Genomic DNA, 15,867 nt, shown 5'->3' with positions numbered 1-15,867 from the left:
ATAACTTTTTTTCTCTTCCAGGTATGGATGGATGCCGGAACCCAGATCTTTTTCTCATATGCCATCTGCCAAGGGTGCCTTACTGCTCTGGGCAGCTACAACAAGTACAACAATAACTGCTACAGGTATGCCATCTGACTATTCCTCTTCCCCTTGTTATAGTCCCTGCAGAGTGAGCTGATATCTTTGGAGTTATACATTTTGGTTGGGTCAAGCTACTCCATGAAAAAGAGATTCAATATGCATATATTATAATACACTTCAAAAAGTGGGAGAGGGACAGCACGCAGAGACGATTGATCTGTGTGATATCAAAGTGCACATTCACCTTCATGGGAATCTTTTGGCGTAATAAAAGATAAGATATGTTAATTGTTACCCAACTCAATGGTGTTTATTCTATTGACCTCTAAAGGAGGAAAAGCAGAGTGGCCAAAATGTGAACCTTTGATCATGGGGTCAAATGCAGATCTCTGTAGCGGATGCATTATGAGGACAAAAAAGTATATTAATAATGTTCACTGCTTACCTGTCTGCTGTGAAATCTATCGAAAACAATTCTGTGCATAATAAAGTGGATTCTCTTGGTGTCTGAGCATCCAGAGATGAGGGAACTACTGAGGTTTCATAAAAACATAGAAGTTCAAGATAAATGTTGGCAGCTGAGGTTGTCATGAGAGGAGAAGGCTTTCTCCCCATTGTCCACAGATAAGAATGTAATGACCTATTTAACTTCAGAAGGCTCACTTCCTCTGGAGAATAGAAAAGGTGGTTAGAATGTTCCTGCACTCTCTCTAAATTATGCAAACAGTTTTGTTCTAAATATTTATCCTTTTGCTAGAACGGAAGTGAAGCTCGAATATAAACTTAGAAGATGATAGTTAAAATAATTGTGCCGGCTTAGAGCATACACATAATATTGTTGGACCCTTCTAAACAAAACTCTATTTCAAATGATACCACCCATATAACATAATGGAGGAAGCTTTGATTGATATACATTTTATGAGAAGTGATAGGATGTTGACTTAAATGCACTAGATCAATAGTTCTTAACCTTTTGACTTCAGTGGAGCCCCATGTAAGCAGTTTTTATGTTTTGAACCTCAAAAAAATGCACAAAAATACAGAAACAAGTGCATATTGAATACATAAATTGTGAAATATTTAATTTAATTCACAAATGACAACAGTGGCAAAAATCAAATTTGTAATTTTATTCGGATGGTTAGAACGTTTCAAAATGTAGTTTTATTTGTAAAAGGCGACATGACATTTATTCATTGTGGTCAGCATTAGTCCATACTAAATTCCTTTTGATGTACTTGTGCTGCTCCCATAAATCAAAATAAAGATACCAACTTAATTTTTAGCCTCCTGTTTCCGAGTCCTCCACAAAGAGTGTTCTAAAATGTTCAGTTTAGTTTATTTTGTATATAAACTTCTTTAACCTGCTAATACTATTTCATTTACTAAACAGATTTGGAACCCAGAGTAGGCATTGCAGACCTCCGGGGTCTGCAGCCTGAGTGTGCAGTTTTAAACTGCCATGTAGACAACTTACCAGGATCAATCCTTCCCTTTTATTATACGTAGGTCACACGTAAGGTAGGCCCACAGTAGCCAATGGGCAGGGTGCACTATATTTAAAAAGTAAGCATTGCACTTTTAAGTTTTACATGTCCTCGTTTTGAAATACGTTTCTGGCTACTGCAAGGCCTATCTTTCCCATAGGATAACATTGGGATTTGCCTCATTACAGTTAATCAATGTAATTTTCAATTGGGAAGACATGGGACCTCCAAATGTGATGTCTTTCGAATCACAATTTAAAAACACAACTTATGGTGAAGTTGGATTTTAAATTTAATTTCTCAAAAAAGTTGTCATTTTCCCACTGCACATACAACAAGATGATGGATGGAGTGCTGAAACGTTTCAACCACTCACCTCAAGTCACTGGATCTGGGTTGAATCCATTGTTCTTTTGCTTATTATACCACCCCAGTTTGGACACAGCCATATGTAAACCAGTCTTGACCCTGCTACTTATGGGAAATGTCCAGCCCAAACTGCCAGGCCAGGTCTTTCCTGGACCAGAAACAAACATCCCGGGACTGGTTTTAGGGTATCATCCCTCATCAGCCAAGCTAGCTTGAATTCAGTGGCCCTGTGAGCTAGGGACCATGTCTGGGCATACCCTTGGCCACTTAGGGTGAACCTAGCAAACACAAGTTTGATGGGCGGAGTGCTTAAATTTTTCACCCATTCACCCCAGTCAACAGGTCTGTGTTAAACCCATTGTTGTTTTGTTCACTATTCCACCCCAGTTTGAACCCAGACATATGCAAATCAGTCTTGACCCTGCCCCGCTTGGGAAAAGTCCAGCCCGAACTCCCAGGACCAGAAACAAGCATCCTAGAACCGGTTTTGAGGTTTCTCCCCTAGCTTGAATTCAGTGGCACAATAAGCAATGAACCCACATCTAGGCATACCCATGGCCACTTAGGGCTAACATAGCAAACACAACAAGAGAGAGGTGTAGTGTAGTTCCTATATTCCCAGTAGGCTCTGCTCATTGGAATAGTATAACCTATATATATGACGTAGGACTTAGGTCAGCAGGTATCTATCGAATATACAAAACTTACTAGTGAGTGCCAGATAGCTCAGACGTCACTAGAAACTTTCTCTAATACACAAGAAGGGATTAGTTTCTGACAACCGCATAAACATGACAACTTTGTTTCCTAGGACTGGAATAACTATCTTCCGAGTCGTGTAAACAATAGATAAGTATTTCACTCAGTCAATCGTGCATGCTTTGTTTCTACAGAGCGTGTACAGAAAATAGAGAGACTGGCGTTCCAATAGAAAGGGTTTATTGAACAGTCTTCGTTCTCATGCAACAGAGGTGAACTGCTACAATCGTTAGGCAGAATGCAAAGTATAATGCGTACAGCGTAAACAGTAATATGAAATAATACTGTAAGAACATTATATTGTTTCTAAGCTATGTAAAATACATACATAAATAACACAGGCTAAAATACTCAACTGGTGCTTCTAAAATACACCTTCCCCAATGTACCTAACCTAAGTCTAGTACGAGGGAAGAAGCAAGTGCACTTTAGCATGGGTTTAGTTTTGCCAAGTATTTGCCAAAGGTTTCTCTAGGTTCTAATCAGCTCCATACCTTAGAATAAAGGAGGTCTGGTATCTCTGTCTTGGGACTCGATTTCCCAACACCCGCAAGGGGAGTCAGAAACGCTGGAGCTGCATTTCTCGGCAGAGGAGGGCAGCTTCCTTATCAGTGTGTCAGCTGGAGATTCGGCTTCCTTCGGCACTTGCTGTAGCTGCGTCGGGCAAGTAGGTCGTCGAACTGTACCGAACCACCGTGCTTTGCTATAGCAAGTGAAGGTATATTTATACCTTTAAGGTGTTTAGGAATGCCATGTTTGACATAGAGTCGGGCATATGAACATCATGAATGAACCCCTAGTGAATAGTTGTTCATTGTAAAGTAACTGAGTTCTTGGAGAAATCAATGTTCAACCAAGGGGAAGTCCCTAACAGCTTAATCTGGTTTTCCAAGAATTCGTTTTGACGTTTGGGGAACGGATGGAAGTAGCCATGCCTGTATTTGGGTTGCATGGGCTATGCCTAAATGAGAGCTTGATTTCTATGCCTATATAAGGGCAACGTGAATTGTACCTATATAAGGGCATGAATCGGGAAAATCCATTCAGAATCTAAAACGCCATACAACACCCACTCCACTTTCTAATGTACGACTTCTACTAAATACTAACTATGAATAACCATATCCAAATACTATCTATAAAAGTGTTTAAAACTCACCAAAAATACATAAAAATGTAATGGTACCGGTTGTACATGAAAGGAGCATTTGTGCTTTACGCATTTAAGCAATGTTTCATTCTAAGCAGATAGGTGACATTTGAAAATGCTATCTTGAATGAATCACCAAAATACATTTATAAAATGGCTTGTAAATACAGAAAAGAAAATGTGCCGAAACCATTTCATGTCATATTACATATTCATGTCATATTACATATAACTGTTGGTATATGAGGACAAGGTCAAATATTGTCTCTGGAGGTTTTTCAAAGAATTCTTGTTCTCTATGAATAGTTCCACTTTAAGCAGATTACTTTGTGCCAAAAATGAAAAATACAAATTTGGAGAAAAAAAACTATTCACAGAAAAAGAGTCCCAAAGTTAGAACTTTGTTTTGAAAAAATGAAGGTCGAATTCAAAGTCTCTCAGAACACTGTGTGCCAAATCAAAAGTCAGTGTTACTGTTTGGAGAAAACATCAAATATTCTAAGTCTGTAAAAAAGTCGTCTACAATTGTAGGTGAAAGTTGGATTACCTCTTTAAGAAGACTAACCGCACATAAATGTGAAGCATCGCCGTCAGCATTGGTCACATTAGCAATGTTCGTAGTGGAAGGTACCTGTGTGCCTGTTTCCTCTCGTACCTCACTGTCAGCATTTTGCGTCTGTGAGATCTCATTGAATCCTGTCATCAGATTTGGTAGCCGCTGGGGACAACACAGTGCATGGGCCGTTACTGGTTCAAGCAAAGTATCAACATCCGTTGGCATGACTGATGGGAGTGTGAGACATGTGTCTAACAGGCATTCTTCTCCGCATAGCAGGCAGCGTAGAACAGGTAAGATGCAATCTTGCCAAATTGGTCTGAATGACAGAAACCATGTGGTATTTAATTCTCTTAGACGAGGTAGTCCCAAAATTTGGACGATGCGCTCATGACACTTCATCACCAGTAAAGTTGTCTCCATGGAGAACTGGGTGTCGCTGGTGAATTGACTTGCCATATCGCAGCAGTAGGAGCAAAAATAGTATCCCTGCAGCGAGTCCCAAAATGAGAGGCCATCCGCCATACAAAGAGTGCACGAAGTTTGGAAATATTCCTAGGACTGCTTCAAAAGGTGCTAACAGTCCAGAAAATACTGTCTTAAATACATGTATAATACCACTCGTATCAGACATGTTTAAGATACAATGTAACATTTCTGAGAAATGTATAGGGCAATTTGTAGTTAAGAGGGCATGTATCTCTGCAGAAGTCCTTCCTACTTGCAGATCATAGGTTTTTTTGGCCGAGGTCAGTGACACAGATTTTTTGCAAAAGAATGGCTTTCATGCTGCTTAAAGTAGTAATTCGTATAGAAGAGATGTTCAGTGAAGGCCATAAAGGCAACTCCCTGTCTGTCTCCATTTTGGAAACAATACTTGCATACACCAAGTGACCCTGGCTCACACAGTTACTAGATATGGTATTCCTGGCAACATGCCTCAGCAGCTGTGATTGTTCAACATAATGTAACTTCCATTTGAAAGTTGTCCAAAAAGTGGATCAATCACCGCAGCCGGAGAACCTTGCAGGTGGCAGGATAGGTTGTCAGAGGAACCATCGCAGGCCCCGTGTAGGCTTATGCCCTGACTAAGGAGTTAACCGCTTAATGTGTTTTCACAGTTTTTCCCACTAAGAAACACTTCACGACCCCCATTCCAACTTCTGTAAGTGTATGGTAATGCCTAGGATGTCTTAATGTATTCTTTACCCAACCTTTCATATGTGCCTGCTGGTATGTGTTTTAGGCAACATTGAAAATGGAAAATTGTAACAGGCAGAGTGATTGTTCAGTGTATAATCCATTCTGTAGCTGGCTTTTCAGCGACAGTAAATGTCAATCTTTCCAGTTTTTCAATGCTCAGCACCGTATAGTCTGCTCCCCTTTGTGCCAATTTGATCTGTTTATCAGTGAGATTAAATTCTGAAAACAGTGAGTAGTATTGATTAAAGGCCAAGGCACATAGCCTGAATGAAGGTTTTGCAACGTCCAGCCTAATAGCATGATAGAACGTAATTGCGACTGACCATGTTGCAACATGACCAAGTCCTGTTCCGTGATGTCTATGGCAGAAGACGATGCTGTCCAAAGAATATATCCTAGACGACAGAGTTGTTAACCCATTGTCAACCACAGAGAGAGTTTTCTCTAAATTAATACGATCAATTTCTCGTATTCGTTCTGCAGTCGCTGCTTGCGTAATCTTCCATGCTTCATTATAAACAGCATAGATACCGGCATATATAAAACGTTTATGATGCATGTTCTTGGTCCTAGCAAGAATTCCCTTAGAACAGCGCCATCTTTAAGTAAAGATAAGTGTTGTTTAACAACCTTAAGTGTAGATCTATGTAGCCAATCAAGGCACAGCTTCCATACACTGTATGTTGTTACTATTCCTGGATGCTGTCTCTGAACATATCTAGGATCAGGCCTAGTGAATGTGAACCCCTGTGTCCTATTTAGGAATCTATCTTGACAGATGTTTGTGTCTGTGGGCCAGATTAACCATGTTTTCCAATCTGGCTCTATTCTGTTGTGAGGCAAAATAGTATGTTCTTCAACCTCCCCCTCTGAAGTGTTACTATCAGGTGTAGGTATGGATGGATTGTTTAGGTCTTTTATCTTGGCTAACCCAAGACAAGACGTCTGCTGGACAATGTCATTCAAAAACATAATTTGCTCTGGGATGATGCAAGCTCTAAATATATCTTCTATCCCCTGTACTTGACAATCTTTTGTGCCCCAGACAGTTTTTGTCCGAATGTTGTCTTTTCAAAAGTCGAAACCTAGTGTAGACAGCTGAGCATAAAAGGCGGCAGAATAAATTTGTTTGCTATTTGTCAACATACCTTTCAATCCTGTCTTGTTAACATTTTTAAAGTAAAAAGATTCTGGATTGGATATGTTAAAATCTGAAAAGTATGGAAACTTTCCATTAAATGTATTTGAGCTACCTTTTGATGGTGAGGACAGTGTTCTCATTGGTTATACCAAAGGTTTCTCTTGGTCCTTCAAAGTATTCATGATTTATAAAAACAGCAGACATTTCTAAGTATGACATGATATAATTAACAGTCTCAAAGTCTCAATCATCAGAAAAGGTACTAGATGAAACAAAGTCATTCAAGAAAATCTTGAACTGGTGTGGAAATCTTCAACAGCTCTGCAGGGCCACAAATGTCATAATCAGTTCTGCTATAACAACAAGAGGGACAACAGAGGACAATATTTATCGGGGTCCACTGTATGTGTCCTAAAAACTGGGTATCAAAAGAGTGTACAGAGTTCCCCATTAGGAATTGGTTAGGTAAAGGAAATGATTCTCTCTCTAGAGGGTGTGTTGGTGAAGATTAAGGTAATCCCTTCACGGAATTAGGACGCCTCACACAATTCAAAGGTTGGACGACTGTTGCCATCCCACCAGATGATTGTTTTGTGTCATCATTGGCCTCCTGCTCCAACGACAGAAGGTCTGCCCCAATCTATACCCCCTGGTATAGGAACAGCTGTGATGTTCACTGATGACAAGTCTCTTTGTTCACGATGAGATGATTTGTGTGGCTTGTGGAATAAGTTGATGTTCTTACTTGCTGTGTCCATTTTTACATATCTTCCAATTATCAGCATTCCCAAAGTTATTACCAAAGTCAACCAAATTAGAAAAAAAGTACACCCAACACAATACAAAATTCAATCCATGGTGAAACCAGATAAGTCTTTCCCAGGTGATGAAAAGGGTCTGTTGCTTGTTCTTTAAAAGTTCTTTTTACTGGCGCATTTTCAGGTTCGCTCGGATCCTCGGAAAACAGATCAACGTTAATGAAATAGCCAGAGGTAGTTCTGTCAATTGTAGGGATTGCATCAGGATTCGTTGAAATCGCTTGAATCACTTGATCACTTGATACATTTGTATACTCAGATGCTACTTCGTTGTAGACAGGTGTTTCTTGACAAACTGTTATTTGGGTTTCATGAGGTACAAGTTCCATAGCTTTGTTGCTTAGTCCTTCATTTCTCAATGCAGATTCTTCAAAGGTGATGAGTCTCTCAGTTTGAACCTCTTGGGTTGTAGCTAGATTAGGGCATCTGCTACATTGGTGGAGTCCACTTGGCCTACTGCTTATGATCAGCCACATGATGTGGTTTGACCAGGTCGATGGACACAAACCTGTTCTCCTTTTTACCAGCAAGGGGCGGCAATAATACTGTTCTTGATCCATGGATTGCTAGGACAGGTACTGGTTGTCTGTAAGAAGCCCCAAATTCCTTCTTGTCCTTGATCTTTTCTCTGACTAGATCCCCAAGCTTAGGAATCCAGACAGGCCTTGCTGGGATGGTCGGTTTTTCTTCAGTGGTGGTTGGCTTCAGGAACACGTTACTTTGTTTTGTTCTTATTTCATTTAAGTCCTGTAAAACAGCCAAACGGTCTTTGATATCAAAGGGTTTTTGGTCTACCACTGAAGTCTGTCAATCGAGGTCCGAAACTAACATTTGGGTCCCAAAAAGGACTTCATATGGAGTTATACCCCCCAGAGAACTTCTTGGCAGATTGTTAAGACTACGTTGGACACTTATTAGATGTTTGACCCACCGGTCACCGAGCCTAATACTCTAGCTGTTATAGATTGCTTTATGTCCCGTTTTTTTCTTTCCACTACCGAATTTCCCTCAGGATGGAATGGACTTGAGTACTGCAATGCAATGCCCAATTTGGCCATGGCCTCCTTGTAAGCTCGAGCGCTAAACGCTCGAGCTTACAAGAATGTAGCGTGCCGACTGCGTAATTGCTGATAAAGACTCGCAAATCTTTTATAACAGTTCGAGCATCAGCCGAGCACTGAGGCCACATCCAAATGAATCTTGAACACGAATCCACTGCGACCATGATATATTTATAGTTACCATCCCTCTGTAAGAGACCGCAGTTGTCCAGGTAAATGCAAGCTAATGGTTTATCTGAAATTAACAGGGACGTCTGCACAGGACGTTTCACAGTAGAGACTTTCATCTTTTGGCATATTTCACATTCCAAAACATAGTTTCTAGTTTGTTTCCTCATGCATGGCCACTAGTATCTTTGTTTTAATGATGACACTGTGGCATAAACACATGCATGTACAGAGGCGAGCCCTTCATGTGCTGCTAAAATCAATCCTAATCTATATTCCAAGTGGTATCGTACACGCAGAGACCCGGTCTCACTCCCTACCAGAGCCTGCATTACTGAATTGAAGCGCCTACTCTGTGATTAGCGCTAGACCGCTGAGCATTTCTGAGACAACCAGCATTATTAGCGCTAGACCGCCGAGCATTCATTTTAATAAGTAGCATTATTTTAGAGAAGCGCCGAGTCTGTGCTGCCTGACAATACATTACTGCCTGCAATTGTGCTGTGTTTGTTTTTGCATCGCGCTCGCCTCCATTGTGCCCCTGTGTTGTTTTGCTATTGCCTGCTTACTGCTGCCATTTTGTTTGTTGTTGACTCTACCCCGCCTCCCTGCAGACCCTCCCTCCCACTGATACTGACCTCGCTGCCCCAGCTCGATCGCGCTGTGACCGTCCTGCTCTCAGCAGAAGCGGCCGCTCCACTCACTGCTCCCTGCCTCCTGGAAGTGGTATCGTACACGCAGAGACCCGGTCTCACTCCCTACCAGAGCCTGCATTACTGAATTGAAGCGCCTACTCTGTGATTAGCGCTAGACCGCTGAGCATTTCTGAGACAACCAGCATTATTAGCGCTAGACCGCCGAGCATTCATTTTAATAAGTAGCATTATTTTAGAGAAGCGCCGAGTCTGTGCTGCCTGACAATACATTACTGCCTGCAATTGTGCTGTGTTTGTTTTTGCATTGCGCTCGCCTCCATTGTGCCCCTGTGTTGTTTTGCTATTGCCTGCTTACTGCTGCCATTTTGTTTGTTGTTGACTCCACCCCGCCTCCCTGCAGACCCTCCCTCGCCCCTCCCCTTCCGCTATCCACATATGTCAGTTGCATTTTCGCGCAGCGTTTACGCGCAGCGACCGCGCCCAATCCGCGCCGAAGGTGCGCCAAAGGTAAGCCTGTCTATGCCCGTCCGCGCCTGGACAGCGCCAGAGCCCCTGGTCCTCGCAATGCCCAGCCCTCCCGCATTACTTACGACGCCTCCACCCTCCTAGCCCTCAACCCCGGCCGCTCCCTCAACTGCGTCCAAGCTGCTCCTGGACACACCCATGGACCCTTTTCCTGCTACTCCTGCAAATTCGACGGCACCAAGAACAACTCCTCATCTACAAACTCACAACAGACATCCGATCCCAACCACCTACAATGCATCCTGCTCAACACCCGCTCAGTCCACAGACACGCCATTGACCTCTGGAATCTACTCGACACCATCTCTCCGGACGTCGCCTTCCTAACAGAAACATGGATGAATGCCTCTTCAGCCCCAGACATCACCATTGCCATCCCAGAAGGCTATAAGATCATTCGCAAGGACCGTACCGGCCACACAGGAGGAGGCATCGCTATCGTCCATAAGAAATCCATCCTCATCTCAACCAGCTCAGACGTCAATCTCACCAACTCTGAACACCTTCACTTCCAGATCCACATCGACCCCAAGACCACACTCAGAGGCACCCTCCTTTACAGGCCACCAGGATCCCGCGCACAATTTAGTGAAGACATCACGGACTTCATCACTCCACAAGTGCTCCCCTCCGAGGACTACATCCTTTTGGGAGACCTCAACTTTCACCTTGAAAAGAACAACGACCGCAACACCACCACCCTTTTGGACAACCTCGCAAACCTCGGACTTAAACAACTTGTCACTACCCCCACCCACATCGCAGGTCACACACTCGACCCTATCTTCACCTCCAGCAAGCATGTTTCCTTCAGCCACACCACAGCTCTCCTTTGGACTGACCACAGCTGCGTTCACTTCACCTACAACAAGCCCACATCCAACAACCACCCCCAACCCACTCTGCAAAGAAACTGGAACAAAGTCACCATCGACCAGATCTCCTCATCGCTTCTTCAAAAGCCCCCCGCCCACTCCTCGAACCCAGACCAAGCAGCCACCAACTCACCCAATGGTTATCCAACAGCGCCGACATCTTAGCACCACTGAAAAAACGACAAATCAAACTAGGCAGCAAGAAGGCCTCCTGGTTCAACGATGACCTTAAGAAATCCAAAAAACTCTGTCGCTCCCTCGAGAAGGCCTGGAAAAAAGACCCAACCACCAGTACCAAGGACGCCTTCAAAAACGCCACCCGCATACACCACCAACTAATCCGTAATGCCAAGAAAGCAGCCTTCAAGGACCGGCTAGATAACAACGCCCACAATAGCAAGGAATTATTCAACATAGTCAAGGAATTCACCAACCCCTCAGCCAACTCCAACGACATCACCCCCTCTCAAGCCCTCTGCGACTCCCTCGCCTCATTCTTCCACAACAAAATTGCAGACATCCACAACAGCTTCGACAACCAACCCGGAGACCAACCCACCCAATCCCCTACAGGACCCCCACTCCCCCTGAACATCCCCAATGACTGGAAGCCAATCTCCACTGAGGACACCATCCGTCTGATGAACTCTATCCACTCAGGATCCCCCACTGACCCTTGCCCTCACCACATCTTCAACAAAGCAGACGCCATTATTGCACCACACCTCCGAGACGTCATCAACTGCTCCCTCAACTCCGCAACCTTCCCGGAAAGCTGGAAACATGCCGAACTCAGCGCCCTCCTGAAGAAACCCACAGCTGACCCCACCGAACTCAAAAACTATCGCCCAATCTCACTCCTTCCATTCCCGGCCAAAGTCATCGAGAAAGCTGTCAACAACCAGCTCGCCGCATTCCTCGAAACCAACAAATCCCTCGACTCCTCACAGTCCGGCTTTCGAGCCAAGCACAGCACCGAAACCGCCCTCATCGCGGCAACAGACGACATTCGAACTCTACTGGACAATGGAGACACAGTCGCCCTCATCCTACTCGACCTCTCCGCAGCCTTCGACATGGTCTGCCATAGCACCCTTCTACAGCGCCTCAAAAACATCAGAATCCAAGGAAAAGCACTGGAATGGATCACCTCGTTCCTTTCCGGAAGAACCCAGAGAGTCCGCCTTCCACCATTCAGGTCAGAGGCTACTGAAGTCATCTGCGGCGTACCTCAAGGGTCCTCACTCAGTCCCACCCTCTTCAACGTTTACATGAGCCCCCTCGCGGCCATCGCACGCCAACATAACCTCAACATCATCTCCTATGCCGACGACACTCAACTGATCCTATCACTCACCAGAGACCCTAACACGGCCAAAACCAACCTACACGAAGGAATGAAAGAAGTAGCCGAATGGATGAAGCACAGCCGTCTGAAACTGAATTCAGACAAAACAGAAGTCCTCATCTTAGGTACCTCCCCCTCCGCCTGGGACGACTCTTGGTGGCCAGAGGCCCTTGGAAAAGCACCCATCCCGACGGACCACGCACGGAACCTGGGCGTCATCCTGGATTCCTCACTCTCGATGAACGGACAAGTCAATGCCGTTTCTTCATCTTGCTTCAACATTCTCCGCATGCTCAAAAAAACATTTCGCTGGATCCCTACCGAAACTAGAAAAACAGTCACCCACGCTCTGGTCACGAGCCGACTGCACTACGGAAACACCCTCTACGCCGGCACCACTGCAAAACTCCAGAAAAAACTACAACGCATCCAGAACGCCTCAGCCAGGCTCATACTAGACATCCCGCGTAAAGAACACATCTCTGATCACCTGAAAAACCTCCACTGGCTCCCCGTCAATAAGAGGATCACTTTCCGGCTCCTAACCCACGCACACAAAGCACTCTACGAAATCGGACCCGATTGCCTCAACACACGACTATCCTTCTACGCCCCCTCCCGCCAACTACGATCCTCCAACCAAGCCCTTGCCACTGTACCTCGCATCAACAAAACCACCATGGGAGGTAGATCCTTCTCCTACCTAGCAGCTAAAACTTGGAACTCACTTCCCACTCACCTTCGCCTTACTCAGAACCACCTAGCATTCAGAAAGCAACTCAAAACGTGGATATTCGACAAGTAACTCCCCACCCTTCTTCAAGCACCTTGAGACCCTCTGGGTATGTAGCGCGCTATACAAATCTTTTGACTTGACTTGACTTGACTTGACTCCAGGGATTCAAGCAAACTGAACATTGTTCGCCTCAGTTATGTATGAGTATTTGAGTGGAAACCCTTTAGGTAATGTTTTACCACTCCCTTTGCTTGTGGCATTGACAGCTTTCATTATTTCGCCTTCTATCTTCGTTTTTGAACAAGTGATTGCAGCTACAGAAGCCGTTTGCACAGTTGCCTTTGCGGCTTCATCAGTCAATGAATTCCCTGCAACGTGAACGCCATTACGTTGATGACTCAGCGTATGTATCACATAAGTGTTTGTAGTCCTTGTCGTAACTAAACTACTTGTTCCCAAAGCATTTTATGCTTGATTGTGCACCCTTTTGCCTCTTTGAAACCGTTTTGAAGCCAATTTTGTAAATATTAATTGGAAGATTGAACACAATAATACGAATCACACACTATGAGTGTGGGGAATTAGCGGTCCTTATTCTCAAGTCCCATCTTGAATGCTTGTAGTTCTGCTCCCTGAGCTGTACAATCTCCTAGAGATTGTGTTCTAGTAACCATTGGTCGAAATTTGCCATCGCGCCAGCGACCTTTAACGATCGTGTATGTCGCACTATAGACTTGTTTACCCCCCCCACCCCCGTAGCGGGTTGAGCTGATCCGTCAGTATAAATTATACATTCATACTGCTCTAGAGGCAGAATTTCAGTAGGCAGAGGGCATTCTTGTTCATATTGTAGAAATGCTTGTGTTTTCAAGTAAGGATCAAAAACGTATTCAACTAATGTTGCAGCAAGAGAACTAGCCCATTGTATCCAGAGCTTTAGCATTTGGAATGCTCACTTTTGTCACTGCCTCTAAGGCAGGTATAGGTGTAACAACTATAATGCGCTTACCCTGTGCGAGGGCTCTCTCTTTTGCTACTGCAGTTTGAACTGCTGTCAGAACTTTTTCTGTTGAAGTGAATTTCATTTATGCTTGTGTGTACAAGTGTGATTTGTAAACTATTGGTACTTTTTCACCTTAACTAAAAGTTAAATGTGTAAATCCCCATTGTCCTGGAATGATTTGGATCACTAAGTTGCGTACGTTTACGCATGTTTGCAAATGTTTAGTTGCTAACATGTCTGTTTGCAGTGAACGCAAAATTTCAGTGTGTTTTTGTGTCCAATTAACTGTTTTAAAATCAGGTTTGATTAATTCGTAGAGAGGTTTAACCCTTTCTGCGTAGTTTAGAATGTATGTTCTTCCCAAATTTAGGAAACCTAGAATTGACTGTATGTTTTTCAGCGTTTTTGGAGGTTGGAGCAGCGCACATTTCTCTAGAAAGTTTGCTGCCAGGCTTTTGCCTTCACTTGATAATTCATATCCTAAAAACAGGACGTTGAAATAGGCAAGTCTCGATTTCTTAAAATTGAATTCATACCCTTCAGAGGCGAAACCAAGTATGATGGTGTTCACCCTGTTTAAGTGCCTGCCCAAGTCATCTTCTGTTAGATAGATGTCATCTACACAAGATAATGCTTCATCTTCATGCGTTTGTAGTAACTCTGTTACCCTTGCTGAAAATAACACAGGACTATTGTTGAATGCCTGAGGGAGATGACAGAAGTGATGCTGTGTCCCCATAATTGAGAAAGCAAATACCTACTTTCTGGTGCAATGTTTTGACAGAAGAAACCGTTAGGAATATCTAATGTGGTTTTATACTTTTTATGTACAATGATTTATTAATGCTGCACTGTGTGCATTTTGTACTGCAAATGTTTTGCAACAAGAGTTTAAGTGTCTGTAATCCAATAATAGACGAAATGTATTGTCTGGTTTGGAGACAGGAAACAAAAAATTGTTCATGGACGAGGTGCATGTTTCAATCACCCCTTGGTATTCAAGTTGATCTAATATCTCCATGACCTGTTTTTTCACTTCTTGCTTAACTAGATACTGCATTTGTGCAGTTGGTTGATTTTTTTAACTGGATCTTGTGGTGAGGAGAATCCTCATCCCATCCTACATTATTTTTGTATAATGCAGGAGCCTGGGCAACTGCCCATTTCCTGGCATAGGTATTATTTTAATTGAATTGGAATGTGATTGTAGAAGGCTGGCATAATGATGTCTTCGCCATGTGGGCACTCCCTGACAAATTCTGGTGGCCAGTCTTGTTCAGCTAGAAGAATGTCATAACCCTTAGAAAGTCGCTCCCAAAAGAGTGCTTTCACTTTTCTTGGTATGTCTCCTTCCATCCGGAGTGTTATTTCATATAACTTATGTGGACAACTAACCCTGGTATCTGCAGTTTCAACTTGAATAAATTCATTAAAGTCCACAATCTCCAGATGATCCTTAAAGCTCTTGCGAGCTTTGGTGACTTCTGCTGCACTGTCAAACATTGTTTGAGCCCATTCCCTGTTCTTGAGTTGTGTCCTCCAGATACTCGGCATGTCTGATTTTTAGACCTGCTACCTTCTTCTAGGTGAATTGAGGTTTCTTGCTTTTTTGAACGTGTTGATCATCTTTGGACTTCACGCATTCTTCCTTGTGTTCTGAACGTTCTCTTCTTTCGGATTTCTGTGACGAAATCTGAAAGGTACGAGAGGAACATGTATCAGTATCTTGATATCTATCAGGTTTTCGCAAATTATCCCTATTCCTGCGGTTATACCTCCTTTCAGAGGTCTCCTTTTGAGGATACCTACCCCTGGAATGCGAACGCTTCTCTTAAGAAGTTTGTTTAGTGTTTTCCAACTTCTATTTGGAAGGAGTAGGAGTGTTGTTAGTAAAGACCTTTACAGGACTTTGAGACAGTTGGGGT

General features: G+C 43.4%; 1 protein-coding gene across 1 annotated transcript in view; it reads left to right on the top strand.

The window, feature by feature from the left end:
• Nucleotides 1–15,867, top strand: part of LOC147733933 (sodium- and chloride-dependent betaine transporter-like) — an 865,604-nt gene that overhangs the window by 632,520 nt on the left and 217,217 nt on the right. The window contains exon 8 of the mRNA XM_086952828.1: nucleotides 22–125. Coding sequence (XP_086808954.1) covers nucleotides 22–125 — 104 coding nt within the window. The remainder of the gene's footprint in view (nucleotides 1–21; nucleotides 126–15,867) is intronic.

Source organism: Lissotriton vulgaris, chromosome 1_2 (genome assembly GCF_964263255.1).
Source record: "Lissotriton vulgaris chromosome 1_2, aLisVul1.2, whole genome shotgun sequence".
In the NCBI taxonomy this organism is placed as follows: domain Eukaryota; kingdom Metazoa; phylum Chordata; class Amphibia; order Caudata; family Salamandridae; genus Lissotriton; species Lissotriton vulgaris.
The sequence above is the reverse complement of the archived record's forward strand: the minus strand, read 5'-3'. Positions and strand labels throughout refer to the sequence as shown.